The following is a 20019-nucleotide window of genomic DNA, read 5'->3' on the forward strand; positions in this document are numbered from 1 at the left end:
TTTTTTTTTTCTTTTCCTCAGTCTGATGGAATTTAAAAATAAAGCAAATAGCCCACATACACAGGAGCAACTCTGTTTGCTGAGTATTAAGGAATCACTTTGAATTTCAGTAGTATAAGAAGGTAAATGTTTCCTCATTTTTACCTGTAGTTAATTTACAGATGGGGCATACGCAACCTGTACAAGCTGATCTTTCCACTGAACCACTGACCTTCATTCTTGGCAAAGAAAAAAAAATCCCTGCAGAAGTAATTTGGAGCATGTGATGCCAAGCTGGGAAACTCCAGAATTTCATCATAGATTTGGTCAGATTTCAAAAACTTGGCTTTAGCTACAGTCATTTAGACAGAAGCAGAATCATCCATTTAATGCACGTGTGTAGAAGGTTCCAAAAGGTGAGATTATGACCTTCAATTTTCTGGCAGTGCCTGAATTTTTTTATCTGAATAGTGATTAAAATTGGTAATTTATCTGTATGTCACAGTCCTAGTAAATAAGTTTTAGATTTATATGTCCATTAAAGGAAACCTATTGTACTTTAGTTATGTTCTTCTATGCAAAATACTCATAATTTTTCTGGCCATTAAGAAAAAGAAGATTCTGGTTATTACAGGTGGTTTTAAGTTGCCATACAATGAAAAACGTAATTTAGAGTGAGTGTGACTCTGTCAGTGCTCAAAATGCAGAAGAGATTTTTTTTAAGAGTTCCCAAGCAACTGAAGATATATCGATATTTCATAGAAGTCTTTACAGTTGGCAAGTTTGCAGCTGGCTTTGTATGTCTAAAGCATACACCCATGATGTAATGGATATATGCTTGGAATAAAAAATGCAACCGCAAACTTCAGTTGGGTGGGTTTTGTGTGTCCTATATTTAAGGTTCAATTTTGTTCTTATTTCTCAGTGAGACTTGCAGATACAAAATATTTACAGAACTTATATAAGCAAAAGTATAGCTGCCTGTGCTGGTTAATCCATTTAGATAATGGTAACAGTTAAAGGTTATCTGGAGCTTTATATATCTATTATGCTTTTAACCATTGAGGAATGTGACTTATCCTGTCTGGTGATAGACTAGGAGGAAGATAACATAGGGAGCTAATTTTGTGGAATTTCTGAGCCTCATTTCCATTTGGACAATACTGAAACTGCTTGGAAATGAGATGCAAACATCCCCCACCTCCACTGGTGACCAGCCGGTCCTTTTCATCTCTAACCTATGTGCCACACTTTGTGTTAAAATTGCATTTCCAAGGGAACCATGGTGGGTTAGCAGAGCTTATCCATGGACACATCAGCTCTGCTCTGATAACAGTGACCGAATCCTCTCTTATCTGTGTTGTACCAGTTTAGCAATTGCTGTGCAGAGGGGAAGAAACAGCAGTCTGTAGATTAAGAACCAGCAAGGAAAATAGGCAGCAGACAGTGTGCATCTACAGGGCCTGCCCTGCATCCAGTTATGTCAGCGTACAAGCAGATACACAAGGAAAAACAGGTGTCATTAGAGATTTTCACAATGCATTTAAAAAGTTGTGTTCTTGTGCTGCACATCACCAAAATGATTTTATGAGTAGTATGCAAGCTATAAAGATTGTGATGAATGTAATTAAGCTTAAGTATGTAAAGCCATTTAAATCTACTGTACTTTCAGTTCAGCTCCAAGATTTACAGTCCGGTAACCATCTAAATGGTAATTTGTGTGGTAGTAGCTTGGCAGAAACTGAAAAACGTTCTTTGAAGATTATCTGAACTGATGAGATTACCAGAATCTTTTGTTTACTCTTGACACACTGAGACATTGTGCAATAGTTTCTTGTGTTCACCAAAGCAAACAGGAGCAGGGAGTGGGGGGAGGCAAGGAGGGTGGTGGGTGGGAAAGACAACATATAAAGGGAAATTGCATGTGCCCGTCCTGTGTTTGTATTTCACATTTTCCACAAGGCTCATGAGTGCAAGATGAAGCTTTTCTTCTTAAGCTGCTTGATGGTTTCTTGCTGTTGCCAAGTCGGGGCAGTGAAGAGGGAATACTACATTGGCATTATTGAGACAGAGTGGAACTATGCACCTGGCAATACCAATATCATATCTGGACGGCCTTTTGCAGAAGAAGAGTAAGTAGAACAGTTTACACTGGTTGGCTGATTTTACAGCATTGTCTGCGTTAAAAGCAGGCACTAAGGACAGACTGAAAGCCTGGTGAAGGCAGAGAAGTGAATCCTGTTGGTGTCAGGGAATCATAACAGAATTTTGACTTTTCCTGGCTTCCTTGAAAACTGCATTCCAATGCTCTGCTAATTAAAAGCATTGGAATATATGTAGTGTTTTTGTGAATTTGTTGTGGTGAAATGTTTGCTAAGTAGAGACAAGAAAAAGACCCTGAATGTCTAATGATATTTAATCTTGAATGGCTAAAGTCCCGGTGCTGAAGAGAAGACTGCTGTTATATTTTTATGTGCAGAAGTCTGACAAATTTAAAACTTTCCTACTGGGCACAGGTTTCCTTTTCAGATACTCACTGTTGGCAGTGGTTGTTTTCACTGGTGCAGCAGCACAGCCGGATCCTTCCACCCACAGTGGAGGAGCTGGGTTGCTTGTTACAAGGCAAGGAGGTTCCTGTGCAGAGTGAGAGCAGTCAGTAGGATGAGGATAAGTGCGGTGAGGAGAAGGGGAGCACCTGACGGTATGAATGATCAATAAAGAAAAACTCAGATACAAAAAGCATCAGAGAAATAGCTGAGAGAGAAACAAAGTTCCTTTTCTTTCAATGCCTTTAAAATGAAATAGGACAATATTAAAATAAAAACAACGAAGAGAGAACTCAGAAATTAGAAAAATCTCCAAACTTTAGTTCTCATTTAGTTTGTAGATGAGGGATTAGGAGATTTCCTGTGGTTTGTTTTCTCTAGTGAGAGCCAACAATCTCTCAACCATAATCTGCTGCTTCATCAGGCATGGAACAAAGCAGTCAGGTTTTTTTTTTTTTTTTTAACTCATAAACTGAGTGACATTTAAGACACTGCCAGTGGTGCAGCAGGCTGAGAAATGGTGCGACATGGCATTGTGTCTGAGAATTGCAGAGCTGTCTCGTAATACAGCAAGCTACCGCTCTTCACTGCACTTTCACTGCATTTCCCTGCTATGTGACACCCTGCAGCTTGCTAAATTAATTGCAGTTTTTCAGTAGTTGCATGCCTGCTATGAAGCTGGTCCCTGTTATCCTACTTTTAATTTTCAGCTTTTCTGATTCTTCTTTTTCACCTGAACCCTTCAACTATGAAGATCTGCTTGTATGGAGATTGATATTTATAGAGGCAGGGAAGAGCAGGAGAAGAGAAAAAGTGGTGTACCTGCTAGGAGGAATTCTCTACAATTAAATGGTAGCTATTTAAACAGTCCAAGAAGAGCCATAATATATTTGTTTGATTTAATTTGTGGCTGAAAAGCTTCAGGCTCTCACTTTCAGTGACAGAGCTTCTGCAACAAAGCTTATGTTCTCCAAGTTTCAAGGAACTCTGAATTGGCATTTTAATTATACTTCAGATCTGTGCTTGCCAAGGTATAAGCAATTCACAGAACTGTAGAATCACAGAATGGTTTGGGTTAGAAGGGAACTTAAAGACCGTCTAGTTCCAACCCACTGTCCTTCCACTAGACCAGGTTGCTCAAAGCCCCATCCAACCTGGCCTTGAACGCTGCCAGGGATGGGGCAGCCACAACTGCTCCGGGCAACCTGTGCCAGTGCCTCAGCACCCTCACAGAGGAGAATTTTTTCCTTATATCTAATCTAAATCTCCCCTCTTTCAGTCTAAAGCCACTCCCCCTTGTCCTAGCATCACATGCCTTTGTAAAAAATCCCTCTCCAGCTTTCATGCATGCCCACTTTAGGTATTCTAAGGTTTCCCCTTCCCCACATGCTCAAACAATGCTCAGCTTTGTAGGAAATATTTTGCATTTTCTGACAGTATTAACTTGCTTCAGAATGCAGCCTGCTGGGAGTATAAAACCAACTTGGCTTTGTTTATCATCATGTAAGATGAGAAATCAGGAGGCTGCTGAACTTCAGGCAGTGTTGCTCTATCTCCTGGGATTGCCTCCTCCTGCAGCAGGTTTACTTTCACAGCTAGTCCTCATAGCGTGGGCAGGGAACTGTGCAGGAGGATTTGTTGTTAAAGACACTCTAGAATTTGGGCTAACAGCATCAACCAAAAGTAGTGCTACTGGTTTGAAGAGCCAACGCTGGCAGTTTCTCTTTCCATTGTAGTTAGCAAATACAAGCATTTTTCCCACAAAGATAACTCTTCTCAGAGAGCAAAATATTTAATGAAAGGTACCTGTCCCCTCAGCACAGGCAAAGGTTGGCTCCAAAGCGTTCCCAGTTGATAGTTTTCAGAGACACCTGGTGACCCCTCACCTTTGGCTACTGGTGCTTGAGCAGTATATCCATGATAGGTACTCACTTCACTTCCTACCACATCTTCATCAGTCTCGTCTTAGCCATGGGTTAGGCTGTTTCCTTGCTAATCGAGCCTGGTTTTTTTATATAAATGTATAAATTGCATCAAATACCCTTATCTTCAGTCTACAAAACAGGTATAAAATATTCAGGTTAGTGCTTAGCATGTAATCTCTACATGGGTGCCTAACTCTTCACAATAAGAAGCATATTTGCTCCAAAACACATGTAGCTGTGCACAGTGCTACTGAGGCATGGTCTTATATTTGAGACTATACTAATTAATACCATTCAAATATAAAATTAGTAGCTGACACTAGAAATGCATTTGTGTGTTTTCTTTACAGGCAGGCTGGAGTCTTCCTCAAAAGAGGACCACATAGGATAGGAAGCACTTACAAAAAGGCTGTCTACACTCAGTACACCAGTCATTTATATGATGTGGTAGTCGACAAACCTTCCTGGCTGGGGTTTTTAGGCCCTGTCATTAAGGGAGAAGTTGGAGATTCCATTATTATACATTTGAAAAACTTTGCTTCCAGAAACTACACGCTGCATCCACATGGTGTAACCTACACAAAGGAAAATGAAGGTAAGCTTGAGTCCATTCTGTGCCAGGATTTATACAAAGTTAATCATTCCTCTGGATGTGATACCCTCTCATCAAAGAGAAGACTGGTCAAATAAATAAAGATTTAAAACAGGACACAATAAATGTACAATAAGAGCTAAGAAGTTCGATAATTTATCAAAAGTGAAATACGAAAACAAAGTGGATTTCATAAAGGGGGCAATTTTAGATCAATATTCCACCTGAAGTAAGACTGTAATTATATATGAAATACAGAATTGAGGATTTCTAAAGGAAAAATGGATGCTTTCATGAACATCTGAATGGTGATAACTTACAGTTCCAAATTCTTAGCGCACAATTTGTATATATTGTGTGTAAGATACCCAAAAATTTCTTAAAGCGGAGAAACAGCTACTGCTTTAGTACTAAATTGATGAGATAAAAGTCTGACACACTTCAAGATGTTTTGTAGGAGTACTGTCTGGATTAGCGTCGATTTGCCCTTGCAATAGCCTATCGTGCCACACTCGGGTGGTGGGGGATTTTCTGTAAAAGAAGGCACCAGAATATGGCTGTTGAAAGTTTTTTTAGTGGGCCTTAAGAAGAATGTGCGAATTGTTGAGAATATGATGTTGTCTCATAAGCAATCTTTAAAGTATTTTCATTAGAAGAATTTATGAAGTATTAGCCATACAGCTAATACATGGCTTGATACAGATACATTCTGTGGGAGCAGAACAGTGTGTTTTACACCAGTACACACACTTTTTGGAACAGTGTTTAATTATTTTTTTTGTTGCTCTCATTCCAGCAACACCAATACTGCATATGTCCCTAAGGAATATTTTAGAACATTGTCTAAGATTAATATTTAACAAATGCTTTACAAATATTTGGATTGTTATCTGTTTAGCAGAAGTACATAGTGCCCTCCTAAAAAACAAAAGACTAAATTGAACATGCTGTTAATCAAAGCATTCCCATGGGATTCAAAGGCAAATGACAAGACTCATGAAGAGAAGAGAAAGATCCACTCACCTGATTTTAAACATTTTTAAAGGTTTTGTTTTTACCTGTATTTCTATGTTCAGTCTATTTCACTGCAAAATGTAGTCAATGCTAAAGTGTGGCAAGTGCTATCCTGACAATATATAGTAAATGTGTTCCGTTGACGACGTTGTGTGGCATTCTTCAGGTGCCTTTTATCCTGACAACACCAAAGATTTGCAAAAGAGAGATGATGCTGTGGAGCCTGGAAGCCAATACACATATACATGGGACGTGACAGAAGATCAAGGTCCAGCTAAGGGAGATGCAGACTGCATAACCAGGGTTTACCACTCCCACATAGATGCTCCAAGAGATGTTGCCTCAGGGCTTGTTGGGCCTTCAATAATTTGCAGGAAAGGTAAACCATAAATGAGTAAGTAAATACATATGCAAGGTGATTGTTAATGGTTATTGATAAATATCAGAGAAATAATTTACTGGAAGAGAAGAAGATTACAGCTAATTCTGAAATAGCAGCTTTTGGTCTTCTCAATTAGCTGCCTTTCCATAGTATAGGAAATAGTTTGATTTTGTGTGCGACAGCAGATATAATTTGCAGAATACTTTGTCCACTAATCCATGAGAGTGAGATATGTCCATGCTAATAATGCAAAAGGATGTGAAAATACAGATATGAGACAGATTTATTATAATCTTAGCACATGTCGTACTTATTCTTAGTAATTTCATACTATCAAAACTAGCTTTTGTTTTCTGAGTGTGTCTGTAAGCTTATGTGTATACTCACACTCTAGAAAAGTAACTGTGAGTGTACAAAATAAGCAATAAACAGTGACCAGCCCTAATGATGTTACACCTTTAACTCATGAAAAGATAATGTCAGTTGGCAAAGACTTTGAATATACGGTTTTCTCTTTCAGATACAATGAATAAGGGCACTGATAAACACTTTGATGATGAATTTATCCTTATGTTTTCTGTGATGGATGAAAATCTGAGTTGGTATCTAGAGGATAATATCAAGACATACTGTTCTGAGCCTTCCAAAGTTGACAAAGATGATGAGGACTTCCAGGAAAGCAACAAAATGCACTGTGAGAGAACATTATATAAAGATTACTTGTCACTGATATGGTGAAGTAATAATTTTATGTCTCTTTTGAAGATGAGCTGTAAATAGGTTTGTTTTGTTTGTTTTTTTTTTAAGCAGGGCTTTTTCTTGAAGGATTAAGAAAGATCATTTAAAAAAAAAAGTGATGGCAAGTATTGTGCAATGAAACTTTTGGAGTTATGATGTAAAATTCTTAGGGGCCAAGAATCTCCTTGCCACTGTGTCTCATGCAGTCTAAACAGAGTTGTATTACTTTGTTCTGTTTCTTAGTCCTGAACTCTGTACTATAATATTGCAGTTTAGAAAAACAGTTTAGTGTGTGTGTCAAAAAAGAAATTACCTTTGCCTCTGGCATGGATTCCAGAATCCTAGCAGGAGCTACTAATCATGCAGATAGTTGTGCAGATGAAGTGGGTTCACTTTCAAAGGTGCAGAGTTTTGTTTTGAGCTTCTTTGTATTTTGAGTAATAAAGCAATGGTTTATGACACCTGCTTTCAAAGTAAAAATTCTATGGTCTTTGAAAGTAATTGTAATAAATAACATTTCTTTTAGCAATCAACGGGTACATGTATGGATACCTCCCAAACCTCACAATGTGTGCAGAAGATAAGGTAGAATGGCATCTTTTTGGCATGGGTAATGAAGCTGATATCCATTCAGCCTACTTCCATGGACAGACCTTAATAGAAAGGCATCATCGAGTTGACACCATCAACCTCTTCCCAGCCACATTTATTGAGGCTGTCATGATACCAAGGAGTCCTGGGGAATGGATGCTCAGCTGCCAAGTGAATGACCATATTGAAGGTACAGAATAAGTTCAGATCAGATTTTATTTTTTTAGGTTGAGCTAAGAGTTTTCCAAGTCACTTTACAGTATTCCTGACAATACCTGGTCATAAACCAGACGATATTCTCCTCAAGGTAACAAAACTCTCATAGTAATTGAAATGCCTAGAAGTGTATTAGATGGGCTTGAGCATGTAGCCACAGAAATCAAGGAAATTGTTTTCTGTAATGGAAATTGTTATCAGTTGGCAGGAATTGGCACAGCTGCAGTTTTACAAGCCTCAACTTTAGACAAACAATAGCATGATGTTGCCAACAAAAAAGTTGGGGCTCATTCCAAGTTTGGGCAAGGGGCACAGGGTAACTGGCCTGCTGACAAAGACATATTCTGGAAAGTGCACTGGCTAATAAGCAGAGATCATCTGAATTTCTCTTCCCTGTATCTTTCTCTGTTTCATAGGATCATAGAATGGTTTGGATTGGAAGTGACCTTAAAGCTCATCTAGTTCCAACCCCCCTGTCTTGGAGGGTTTCCAGTGTTTTTTGATAACACTGGAAATTTTTGATATGAAATACTTAGAAGCTAATTTCACTGTCTTACATGATCCATATCCCACTTTTCCATGATGTATATCCCTGTGAGTTAGAGAAGCTATTTGTCACAAAAGTGGAAGGACATAAAACTCAAAATCATTCTCCAAGGTTTTAAAATTCTGATGTAAAAAAGGAGTATGTTTAACCTACAGATTCAACTACACAGAGGTTATAAGTTTTGAAATAGCTATTATGTCAAGCAGCATCCTCATGGTTGAAGCATCCTGTACAAGACATAAATCCTGCAGATTGGCCTAATCCTGAGCTGTTAAAGAGCTCTCTTTTTAGTTTATTTATATGTCCATCAAGCAAATTTGCTAACATATCTACCTCCTAGGGTGCAGAGACATAGGAGTTTCACAAGTAAGCTGTTGATTAGATTTAGATGGAAGATTGTCAGTCTGGTAGCGCCTGGCCCTGACTGAAGTGCTGACAGTACTGTTTCCACTCCACCCTGATCTTCTCTGTAATTACCACATCAGTTGCAGCTTTACAAGCAGGATGCACTTTACCACAGCAGTCTGCCTACTGTAAATAGCATAGTCATGTTTCTAAATCCTAGCTCATTTGGCATGCATTCTTTTATATAATTCATTTTCCTTTTCATTTGTTATTTGCATATCCATCAGTGGTATGGGAATTCTCCAAGGAAGAGAAGAGCTATTGGAAGCAGGGAAAGAGAAAAGTTCCTTCTCCCTAGTTTTCTCTACCTTCTCATTGTTTTCCTAGGTGGTATGCAAGCCCTTTTCAATGTAAAAGACTGCAGGAAATCCACAACAGATCACAATGAGAGTACAAAGATAAGACAATACTTCATTGCTGCTGAAGAGGTCATCTGGAATTATGGCCCATCTGCAATAAACCATTTTACTGGACAAGAATTAATTACTGACAGGTAAATGCTTCTAATTAAAGTAGTTTTACTTTCCAAGCAATATTGATATAAACATGTTAAATAAGGTAAGCCATATGGTAGAATTAACTTTTAAGGAGAATTTCTCATTGTTCTCATCTTTGCTTAAATACTAATGCTAGGTTAAATATCAGACCAAATTATGTCTATTGTTTTCCTTGTCATCTTGCTATAAATTTTTCTGTAATGTTAGTAATTTCACTGGGATGAGGATGAATTGTAATATTATATATAGGCAGTGACCTCAGATGGTTTGAGATGGTTGATTATTCTGAGTTAGAGAACATAGCTAGGAATTCATCATTGTATCCTTAGCTGATAAAAATGATGCTAATGGCATCTCAGCTAGTAAACAACTTGCACGAGATAGCTTTGCCCTTTGCTCTGTGTTTACATATTTAAGACCTGGGTCAATTGACCGAATAGATTGATTCTTCAGATTTTTCATCTGTGAGTTAAAGAATACTCACCCACTTCACAAGGAACATGGCACAGTTCATTGCTTGAGTAAAACATCACTTGTGAAACATTGAAAGGTCCTTTTATGAAGTCTGAAAGTACAGATTAAAAAGTGTAAACTAAATCTTCCCGCTTTCTATTTAGATGTTACATATTCTTGATGTTCATATCTACTGTTGTTGAATTATTTGTAACTTAATAAAAAGAAGAGTAAACTTCAGGTTACGACATGTTGACTAGAAATCATTGTTGATGAGTCTCAAAGCATGCTGGCTTTATAAGAGCAACACAGCACTGTGTCCTTTTCTTAAGGAGAAGTTAGTGAAGGACAATAGAATCTTGCATGTCCTTATGTAGGACTGCATATAAGTGTGCAGCCAGCCCACTGAAAGGAGAACTGAAAGACAAACTGGGCATGTCATTATGCCTCAGATAATAGGGTTGAGGTCCTGACTGTCTTTGTAAAGCTGAGCATTACGACTTGAACTATTTGCAACTACTGAAATTTCTTTCACACAGTGAATCTCACGTATTTTTTGAACAAAGTGAGACAAGGATTGGTGGCTCTTATAAAAAAGCCGTTTACAAAGAATACACAGATGGTTCTTTCACTGAACATAAAAAAAGACTTGCAGAGGAAGCACATCTTGGACTCTTAGGTAAGATATCTAAAATTATTTTGTGTCAAATATTTATGAAAGTAAACTACCAATTCCACTGGCAAGCCAACAGTGTCCTTCCACCTCTGAAGGAGGGGCCCTAGTCTCTCCCTGCCTCCTGCAGATGCTGGTGCCTGTGGCTTCCTCCAAGAGACAGCCCCAGGGTGTAAGAAAGCTCTTGAAGGCAATGCTGTGGTGACCCCCAACTTGCCTGTGGGAATATGCCACGGTCTCCGAAGGTCTAGGCAGGTCTAGCCCTGTTTATGACCTGTCTGCTTCTGGCATGGCTCCGGACTGAGTTTGAGGTTGGTACTAGTGTCTGTAGATTCCGAAGGGAGGAACTGTCCTGCATGTCACTGGGCCCCCATCAGGAATTGGGAATGGAACATACCAGCTGCTGCTGGGCTGCTATGTGATTCAGGCCATATGCCAGGGACCTAGTCTGTGGCCACATAGGCCCAGGGGCAGTTCCCCATGCGATGGGAGAAGCAGCCAGACATTGATTGCTTTAAGCTCATGATGGCCTATACATCACTTGATAGAAACATCTTGTAATTGGACTGTGTGCTCTTTTCTAGGACCTGTTATCAAGGCTGAAGTGGGTGAGAGCATCAGGGTGACCTTCCGAAACAATGCCAGCCACCCGTTTAGCATTCAGCCCCATGGTGTGAGTTACCTCAAGAGCGACGAGGGGGCATGGTACGGTGCTGCCTCCAGAGGTGCGCCTGCAGATGGGAATCTTTCAAGCACCAGGGAAAAAGCTGTTGTACATGTTAATGTGTTAATGGTGATAAAATAAACGAAGTTCATTTGGCAGAATTCCTAATGTTGAATTCTATAATAGGTACTGAATCTCCAGCTTCTCATGTGAGTCCTGGTGCTACGTTTACATATGAGTGGAATGTGCCGGAAGATGTGGGCCCCACAGATCAAGATCCAGACTGTTTAACTTGGCTTTATTACTCAGCTGTGGATGTAGTCAGGGACACCAGTTCTGGCCTTGTGGGTCCTCTCCTGGTGTGCAGGAAAGGAGCTCTGCTTCCTTCTGGGAAACAGGTCAGTCAAAGAAGAAAACGGGAAGCATTTGCATCACTGTAGCTGAGTCTTAGTTCTCCTCCTGAATTGTGCCCTCAGGGCCTGCCACATTTTACAACCACTCAGCACCTTCTCCTCTCCCCATCAGTCTCAACTATATGCTCAGGGGAATAAATAACATGAAGGAAGTGGGTTTCGTTGTGTTTGGTGATAGTTTTTTGGGTTTTGGTTTGGGTTTTTGGTTTGTTTTGTTTTGCTGTTTTTTTTTTTTTAACCAAGCAAAATCAGTCTGGCTGCAGGTAGACACTGTTGTGAAACCACCATTGCAGTAAGCAACCACTGGCGTTCAAGTCAGCTAGGATGAGAATGACTAGAAAAGACCAAAACACACATTTGTTTCTGGAGGTGGTTCCTGCTGATAGAGCGTTCGCAGCAGGTATCTGGTCACCAAATACAACAATTTGAGAGCTTTGTGATTATCAGAATGAAGTATCAATGTATGCATCTATTGTACTTTGTGAATTATACATTATTATGTGCACAGATTTTTCCCCTGACATTTTCTGTTCTCTCATTTCTATTTTCCTTTGTGCTATTTCTTCTCAACAGAAAAATGTGAACATGGAGTTTTTTCTACTTGCCACTGTATTTGATGAGAATCTGAGCTGGTACTTGGATGACAATATTTTGATGTTTACACTAAATCCTAGTAAAATTGAAAAAGATGATGAAGACTTCCAAGAGTCTAACAAAATGCACTGTAAGAAAATTATTAATAGGACAAATATTCATTTCTATAATAAGGTTTTTACTTTTGTGATCTCATGTTGGAGTCTGGAAAACTGTATAGTGGCAAAGCCATTTCATTCCTTTCCATTGGGCAGGTTCTTTTCTGACAAGCTGCTTTCCAGCTCTATTTAGCTGAAACAATTCTACAATAGCATCTGCAATCTGACCTTCATAATCTTACCTACTGGCAGCATTCCTCATAATGCAGCCCAAGATACCACTAGCCTTCTTTTGAAGCAGGGGTACATTGTGGGCTTATTTTGTGTCCGTGGGTGAGTGGATTCCTTTACCAGCGCTGTGGCTCCCTTAGAATGAAAATCTTTACTTCTTTTAATAGGGCAGAGTTGAGTTTCACACTGATCACATTTCAATACTGTAGAGATGTCTTTCAAGTTTCCTGTATAGGAATATTTTTATCTTCAGTACCTAGTCCTAATCTTTAAGCGTATTTACTTATGCTTGTTCTTAAATGTTGTGCTCAGGGACATTCCTACTGATTGCAGAGCCTTGAGCATTCATTGGCACCTGTGAGGCCCAGGCTTTGAAAACTTTGCACAAGAGTAGCTAAAACCCACTTCAGATTGCCTCTGTTGTGTGGCTGGAGGGTCTTGCAGGGCATAAAACAGGTTGCTTTATGTATTCTGAATACTTAACAGCTATAAAACAGTGGAAGTTCCAGCCAGTTGAGTCAGCTACCTGTGCTTTAGACGTTGAAAAGGAGAACAGTTAGTGATTGTTTTTAAATACTGGGTTTGAAAAGCTTTGCTTGAATTGATTCTCTAATTTTGCTGATGTAATGAAACTTATTATTGACAGTCTGGGGCATCACATTACATCTGAAGTGTGTATTATTTAATCTGTATTGCAGAATTAAGTAATGTGTTAATCAAGGTGGGTTTTGCTTCCTCAAATCTTCTACAGCCATTAATGGTTATATGTATGGAAATCAACCTGGTCTTGAGATGTGTAAAGGAAGTGTGGTTTCCTGGCATTTGATGGGCTTGGGGTCAGAAGTTGATGTCCATGGGATATACTTTTCAGAAAACACGTTTGTAACTAAAGGAACAAGAAGGGATACTGCAAATCTGTTTCCACATACATTTCTCACAGCTGTTATGAAGCCTGATTCTGAAGGTAAATGTCTTGTTTAAAAATTCTGTTAATAGACTGTTTACCTGTGAAGATTTTATGCTTAGAGACAAGTTTTAAATAGCTGATATTTTGAACCTTTGGATACTTAAACTGTGTATAGCTGTGTTTAAGGACATTAAATTTGTGTTCACAGAGCATAAGTTCCTAATGCTAAAGCCTTGATTTATCTACTTCTGTGTATGCTGAATCTTGCTGCTACAAGTTGCCAGACTACACAAAGAATCGGGGTCGTATATGAGCAATAGCCTGTGTCTCTGTCTCTAAACACTAAATCAATGTAGTTAATACAATCTCAAGATTAGTCATAGATTTTTTCCTCAAGTCTTTATTTCTTGTACAACCTCTAGGAGTTTTTGAAGTGTCGTGCCTGACAACAGATCACTACACAGGGGGCATGAAACAGAAGTACAGTGTGAAACAGTGCCATTGGTGGAATGTGGATATATCTATGTATTTGCATGAAAAGACTTATTATGTTGCTGCAGTGGAAGTTGAATGGGACTATTCTCCTAACAGGACATGGGAATTTGAGCTGTATCAATACCATGAGGAAAGGTACTTTGAAATATATGCAAGGGAAAAGATACAAAAGAGCAAAGGAGAAACTCACTTCTCTGAACCTTTTCCTCCTCGAGGCATTTCTAGACACTCTTTGCATATGTATTTTTAGGGATCACTTGAATTTGTGAGCCTTTCACAGTAATGTTGCCATGTTAACTGTGAGCCAGACAGCATAACATTCATGAAATGGTCTAGCATAGATCTTCTGTGGGGCAGCTGCAGATTTTCATGGATCCTGGACAGTGCCTGCACATTTACTACTTACTGATGTTGGTACAGTCCTTGATGTGGAATGATTAAAATGTTCATTAAGTTGTAGATATGATGACTACTTTGTTCTGATATTTGATTTCTTATAATATGTAACATGTCTTTGTCTCATGTTTTTCTGTACTCTGAGTAAGGTTCTTTTGTACTCCTTTCAGTTTCATTAGTTTACGCAAGATAAATTCATGACTTAATCCATTCACTATGAAGCTTGTCACCTTCATATTCTATTCCCAGTATTTGAATCTCAGTGAGAGAACTGATTGGATCATATAATTCATGCCAATGAGCAGAAGAGACTAAACAATTAACAGCTTAATTTCTATGTGTTCCACCTGTATTTGAGGTTAAAGTAGTAGATTGTAACTGCTTATATTTTTTATTTATTTAATTCTATTTTGTTCTTCAGTTTGATAGCACATTTCCTTGCCCTGCACACCCCAGTGGACTCTGTCATAGTTCTAAGTACAAGTAATACGGACTCTGCTGTTACCACTTTTTTTCCCCACTGTCTCCAGCCCCCATGATCTCAGCAGAAAATCAGTCCTTCATGTTTAATTTCCACAAAGCACTTAAGCTTTAGAAATTTTAAGCTTCATTTCAGATCTACAGCAGTCACTGAAGGCTCTATTTTTTTGTTATGCAAATTGCTGGATGACTTCTTGCAATTTGAAATATCTGCTAGGCCAGGTACTTTGCATTCTTTCAAATACTATATAGACTTGGTCTATTTATAGTGGTTTTTAAACCTTCCATGTTAAGAGAAACCTCCCAGTTTAACAAGAATGCTTTCTTGTTGAAGATACCAGTCATCTATGAGATTACTGTTTCACTGAGCTAGATTTTTGTTTGATGGTTAATTGCCATGCCTGCAAAAAGACGTTTTAAAATACCTGAAGAAATGTACAACATATTTTTTTTTCTTTTTTCCCCCCAGTCCTGGCAATCCATTTTTAAATAAAGGAGACAAATTCATTGGGTCAAAATACAGAAAGGTGGTATATCGCGAGTACACTGATCAGACATTTAGTACTCCTAAAACCAGAACAGAGGAGCAGCAGCACCTGGAAATTCAAGGTATAGTCATCATGAAGTTCAGTTTTGACCTGGGAAAAATGAAGTCAAACAGAACAAGATACTATTTGGACAATACTGAGTATAGTGCACACAAAGTGCTTAAACCTACAAGGAATTGCTACTTTTATTATGGTGCTTTGGGACTTGAGTCTCTACTTTAGATGTCTAACTTCAGCTACTCAGGTTGGCTCATCATAGTGAATGTCATTTTCTGTGTATAGTTTTTAGTTGAATTACAAGCTAATGTTGTGTATTTGAATGCAACCATGTCTTGCTGTCTGCTCTAATCTTTTGTCAAACCAAGTTAATCTTTCTTTCCAATTCAACAGGGCCACTGCTTATGTCAAATATTGGAGATAAAATCATAATAGTTTTTAAGAACTTGGCATCAAGACCTTATTCTATACATGCCCATGGAGTGAAAACAGACAGTTCTGTTGTTGCTGTAACTAACCCAGGTATCAAAGCATTCTTGTCTATTTCTAACAGAATATCAAGCCTTCTAGTAAGGTTTATCAAGCTCTCATGTTAGGGTAGCAGGGAAGACATCATTTTTGTTTGTTTCTTTTGTTCTCACCTCAGGTTATAGTTGTAGAAAAAAGTATTTCTACAATTAAAATGGCCCTGCTAACTATTGCTGTGTATCCTAGGCCTTGGCAGATCAGTAATTTGTTGATGCAGTGTGGCTGCACCTTTCATAAAAGGAAACAGATTTTGCAACACAGGGAGAGATTAGCTTTATGCTAGCTGTTATTTCAGAGGTTCCTCTGTGATCTTTACAAAAGATACAATTGTTTTTATTAAGTATAGTGAACTGGACAGTGCAGCCACCAAAAAAAATTAGTGTCGGCAAAAAAAAGTCAGGGATTTGCAGAAGAGAAATAACAATAAGCTGGCCAGTGCAGTAATTGGGAAGAGGAAGTTCAAGACAAATATCAGCTATAGAGATAACATCTGTTTCGGGATGACCTCTTATAGGTCAGCACACAGAAAACTTCTAAAATTAATTTATATTTCATTTAGGTGAAACAAAAAGGTATGTCTGGAAAATTCCAAAGAGATCTGGTCCTGAGAAAGGAGATGCACATTGCATTGCATGGGCATACCATTCAACGGTGGACATAATTAAGGTAGATGATTAGTAAAATCTAAAGGTTTTTGCTCATTACTTCAATACAAATATACTTACAGCAAGAAAAGTTTGAAACTCTTTCTGCCTTCTCTGTCAAGTTGTTCCCCCTGTTACCATACCTCTGAATTTAAATATCTCTTTGAATAATGCAAGAAAGTCAGGGCAGAATTTCAGTCACAGCCCTTCATATTCTTGTTTCCTGGTTCTGCTGTTTGTGTAGTTCACCTCACTCAGATTTCTGTCTTAAAGCTAACACTTTATAGCTTTCTCAATATCTAATCTGTCATGTGTGGAAAAAATAACACGCAACTGTGGAACATAAATCCAACATTTTTGTACAAGCCACCTGTTACCATGGCTAATGATTTTTAATGTAAATTAAAGGATTCTTTCCATTGTGTCTCAGAAAGCACCAATAAAAAAGCCTCAAGAAGTGTATTTTGAATGGAAACCAAGTTCAAAATCCTAAAGTCTGAAAAGAATTTTGGAAAATAAAAAAGAAAATTAAAAAAAATTAAAGAAAGGCAACAAATTAAAATGGAACAAATGTTTATTTCTGGCAAGAGAAGAAAAAGGGGTAGCTGCTCTTCACAGTACATTGAACTTGATCCATAGGTACCACGTAACAGTCAAGAAATAACCTTGTTTGTCTGGCTACCTTTATTCCCAGATGCTGACAGCTGTAAAAATAGGAAGATTCGTGTCTGGCATTAAAAAATGCTACTGTTTGGTCACATCACGTAATGATATGATTTTTCATTTGTCATTTCAGGACACTTACAGTGGATTAATAGGCACACTTGTGGTGTGCCATAGACATTACTTGCCATCTTTTCACACTAAAAAGAAAGTTCAATTCGCTCTTCTTTTTATGGTTTTTGATGAAAATGAGTCATGGTACTTGGATGAAAACATTAAAACGTATTCTACCAACCCACACCTTGTTGACAAAGAGGATGAAGAATTCCTCGAAAGTAATAAAATGCACGGTATGTTCCAATTTAGTTAATGTAAATCTGAAAACTCTATATAATTATGTATTTGAAAATACTACATATAAATTTGACTTTCTCATCCTCTCTGAATTTTCAGTTCTAGGAAAAAATTCATTCAAAACTGTTTGAAACTGTTTTGGCACTGTTAGTGCCACTGAATGATTGATTTTTTTTTTTTGATTTTTTTTTTTTTTTTTAACCTATAAAAATGGTTCCATGTTGAAATTTCAGAGGGAAGTAATAAAAATCCTTCAGGAGAAGGAATAAAAATTTAAAAATGACATCTGAAATTTTGATTTCATGTCAGCAAACAGTTGTTCTGGATAAGCTGGAAAGGCGATGTGCGTCCTGGTAAAGCGTACCCTCCACAGAGAGCTGCAGGAAATGCAGATCTTTAAGAACTGCATTATAAGCAAGGGTGTACAGGAAAAAACTTTTAACTACATCTTGCTTTCTAGTTATATATGGAATAGAATCAGACCCATTCATAATATGCTGTCCACTTGTTTTGTTTTCATATACCATTCAAAATTGTTACTTTTGCCTGGCATTGGCTTTCAGATCTTGTATTCCATTAAAGCTTAGAGAACAACACTACACAAAGTTTTATTTATTTTCTGTCTTGCTCTTTTCCTCTCTTTAGCCATTAATGGAAAGGTGTTTGGAAATTTACATGGCCTGACTATGCATGTTGGAGATAAAGTAAGCTGGTACTTGATGGGAATGGGCAATGAAATAGACATTCACACAGCACACTTCCATGGCCACAGCTTTGATTATAAGGTAACAGGTCCTTTTCACTTATTTCTCGCTGGGTTAAGAATGAAAGCTATGGCAAATACCAAGGACTGTAATCTCCAGTGAAAAGTCATGTGTTACAATATTAAGCAGGACTTGTAATTTGACTGTAAAGTTTTTATGCCCCAAACCTGCGTATGACCAATATACAATATACAGAGTATCTGCCAGTAGCATTTGCTGAACAGTGACCTCACAAGATGCTTCGACAAGTGGGCTGTGAATTTTCATGGCTGTGGTAAAACAGGAGCTGTAGTTTTCCTTCATTTCCACCTAGTTGCTAGTTTATTAATCCTTTCAGCATGAAGTGGATATACAAAATGATGTTTCTGTAGAAATGATATGCAGTAAATATCTCTTCACTCAACTGTAAAAAGTGTGGTGGGAATATGCCTAAAAGGTAGCTTAAATTACTGCCACCTGGTTAATGCCACACTATTTAACTATTGTTTCTTCTTGTCCTGAAGCAAACAGAGGTTTACCGGGCAGATGTCTTTGATCTATTCCCTGGAACATTTCAAACTGTGGAAATGACCCCGCGGAACCCTGGAACTTGGCTATTACACTGTCATGTTACTGACCACATCCACGCGGGCATGGAAACAACCTACACCGTACTCCCAAAGAAAGGTAGGAGCTTTTCTAACTCGATGTTCATTATGTTAAAAGATGCAGAATGGGGATCACAAGCATACCCAGAACCAGTTCTGGCATCCAGCAATATTTCATGGCTTAATATTGATGTCTGGGGGCCAGAATTTTGCAAGCTATCCAATCATATTTGCCTCAGTGTTGCTGCTCAGAAAACAGAAGAAGCTAAAGGACTGGATGTTAACTGACTATTGCTTCAGCTTCCCACCAATGAAATAAAAATGACACTTTTATTCAAAAGAGTATTGTGTACCCAAAAAGTGCCACTAGCGTCAGACTCCCTCTCAGTCTTCATTTAAAACAAGAACAGTTAGCAGATAAACCTGAAGTCATATTCCCTAACAGCTGAAGTACTAAAACACTAAAACTGCAGTTTTCTTTCTAAAGGACATATTTCAGCTTTACAGACACAATTACCTTGATTTAGAAATATTTAATGTGGAAAAAAAACCCAAATCTTACCTTTGAAGAATTTGGAAAGTTCTTGTTTCAACAGTTAATCCAGTTTTAAAAGCAACACTTTTCTGTACTCAAAAGACTGAGCATAATAGGTATGTATTGCAGTTAACTGACAGAAAGAGAACAGCAAGAACATCTCAAAATATGTGTATGTATATACACACACACAACTATATAATGTACGTATCTATTACTAAAGATGCACATTGGAATGTTAAACACAATGTAGTTCTATTTTATAAACCATTGAGATTTACAGAATACATAATAAAAAGGCTGACGTAAGAGTACACAGAAAGAGATGCAGAAACAGACTTTAATTTGTAGAAGTAGTATGTTAGATTTTTTACAACCAGCCATCTAAAGTGCACTAAAATATACCCTTCAATGCATTTTAAAGCTATTCTAAAATCTACTACACAATACCTTGAAAACAGTAGGACTTGTGGCTCTAATTTTCCATTCTGTTTTCCACATGCAGACTATTATTCTTCTGGTGAAATGTGTGTAACAAAAGCTATTATTTTCTCCCTTACAGA

General features: G+C 38.0%; 1 protein-coding gene across 1 annotated transcript; it reads left to right on the forward strand.

The window, feature by feature from the left end:
* Positions 1-1901: 1901 nt before the first annotated feature.
* CP (ceruloplasmin) lies at positions 1902-19583 on the forward strand. Its single transcript, XM_057421847.1, has 19 exons — positions 1902-2111; positions 4801-5045; positions 6223-6435; positions 6959-7132; positions 7703-7957; positions 9263-9428; positions 10425-10564; positions 11143-11283; positions 11409-11620; positions 12209-12359; positions 13310-13522; positions 13888-14095; positions 15306-15445; positions 15775-15903; positions 16469-16575; positions 17350-17566; positions 18216-18355; positions 18838-19000; positions 19409-19583. The coding sequence occupies exons 1-19, from the start codon at positions 1957-1959 to the stop codon at positions 19441-19443; spliced, it is 3204 nt and encodes a 1067-aa protein (XP_057277830.1). The 5' UTR covers positions 1902-1956; the 3' UTR covers positions 19444-19583.
* The last annotated feature ends 436 nt before the right edge of the window (positions 19584-20019 follow it).

Source organism: Pezoporus wallicus, unplaced genomic scaffold (genome assembly GCF_028554395.1).
Source record: "Pezoporus wallicus isolate ANWC-B61680 ecotype Strahan unplaced genomic scaffold, APGP_CSIRO_Pwel_v1 scaffold_7402, whole genome shotgun sequence".
Lineage (NCBI taxonomy): Eukaryota > Metazoa > Chordata > Aves > Psittaciformes > Psittacidae > Pezoporus > Pezoporus wallicus.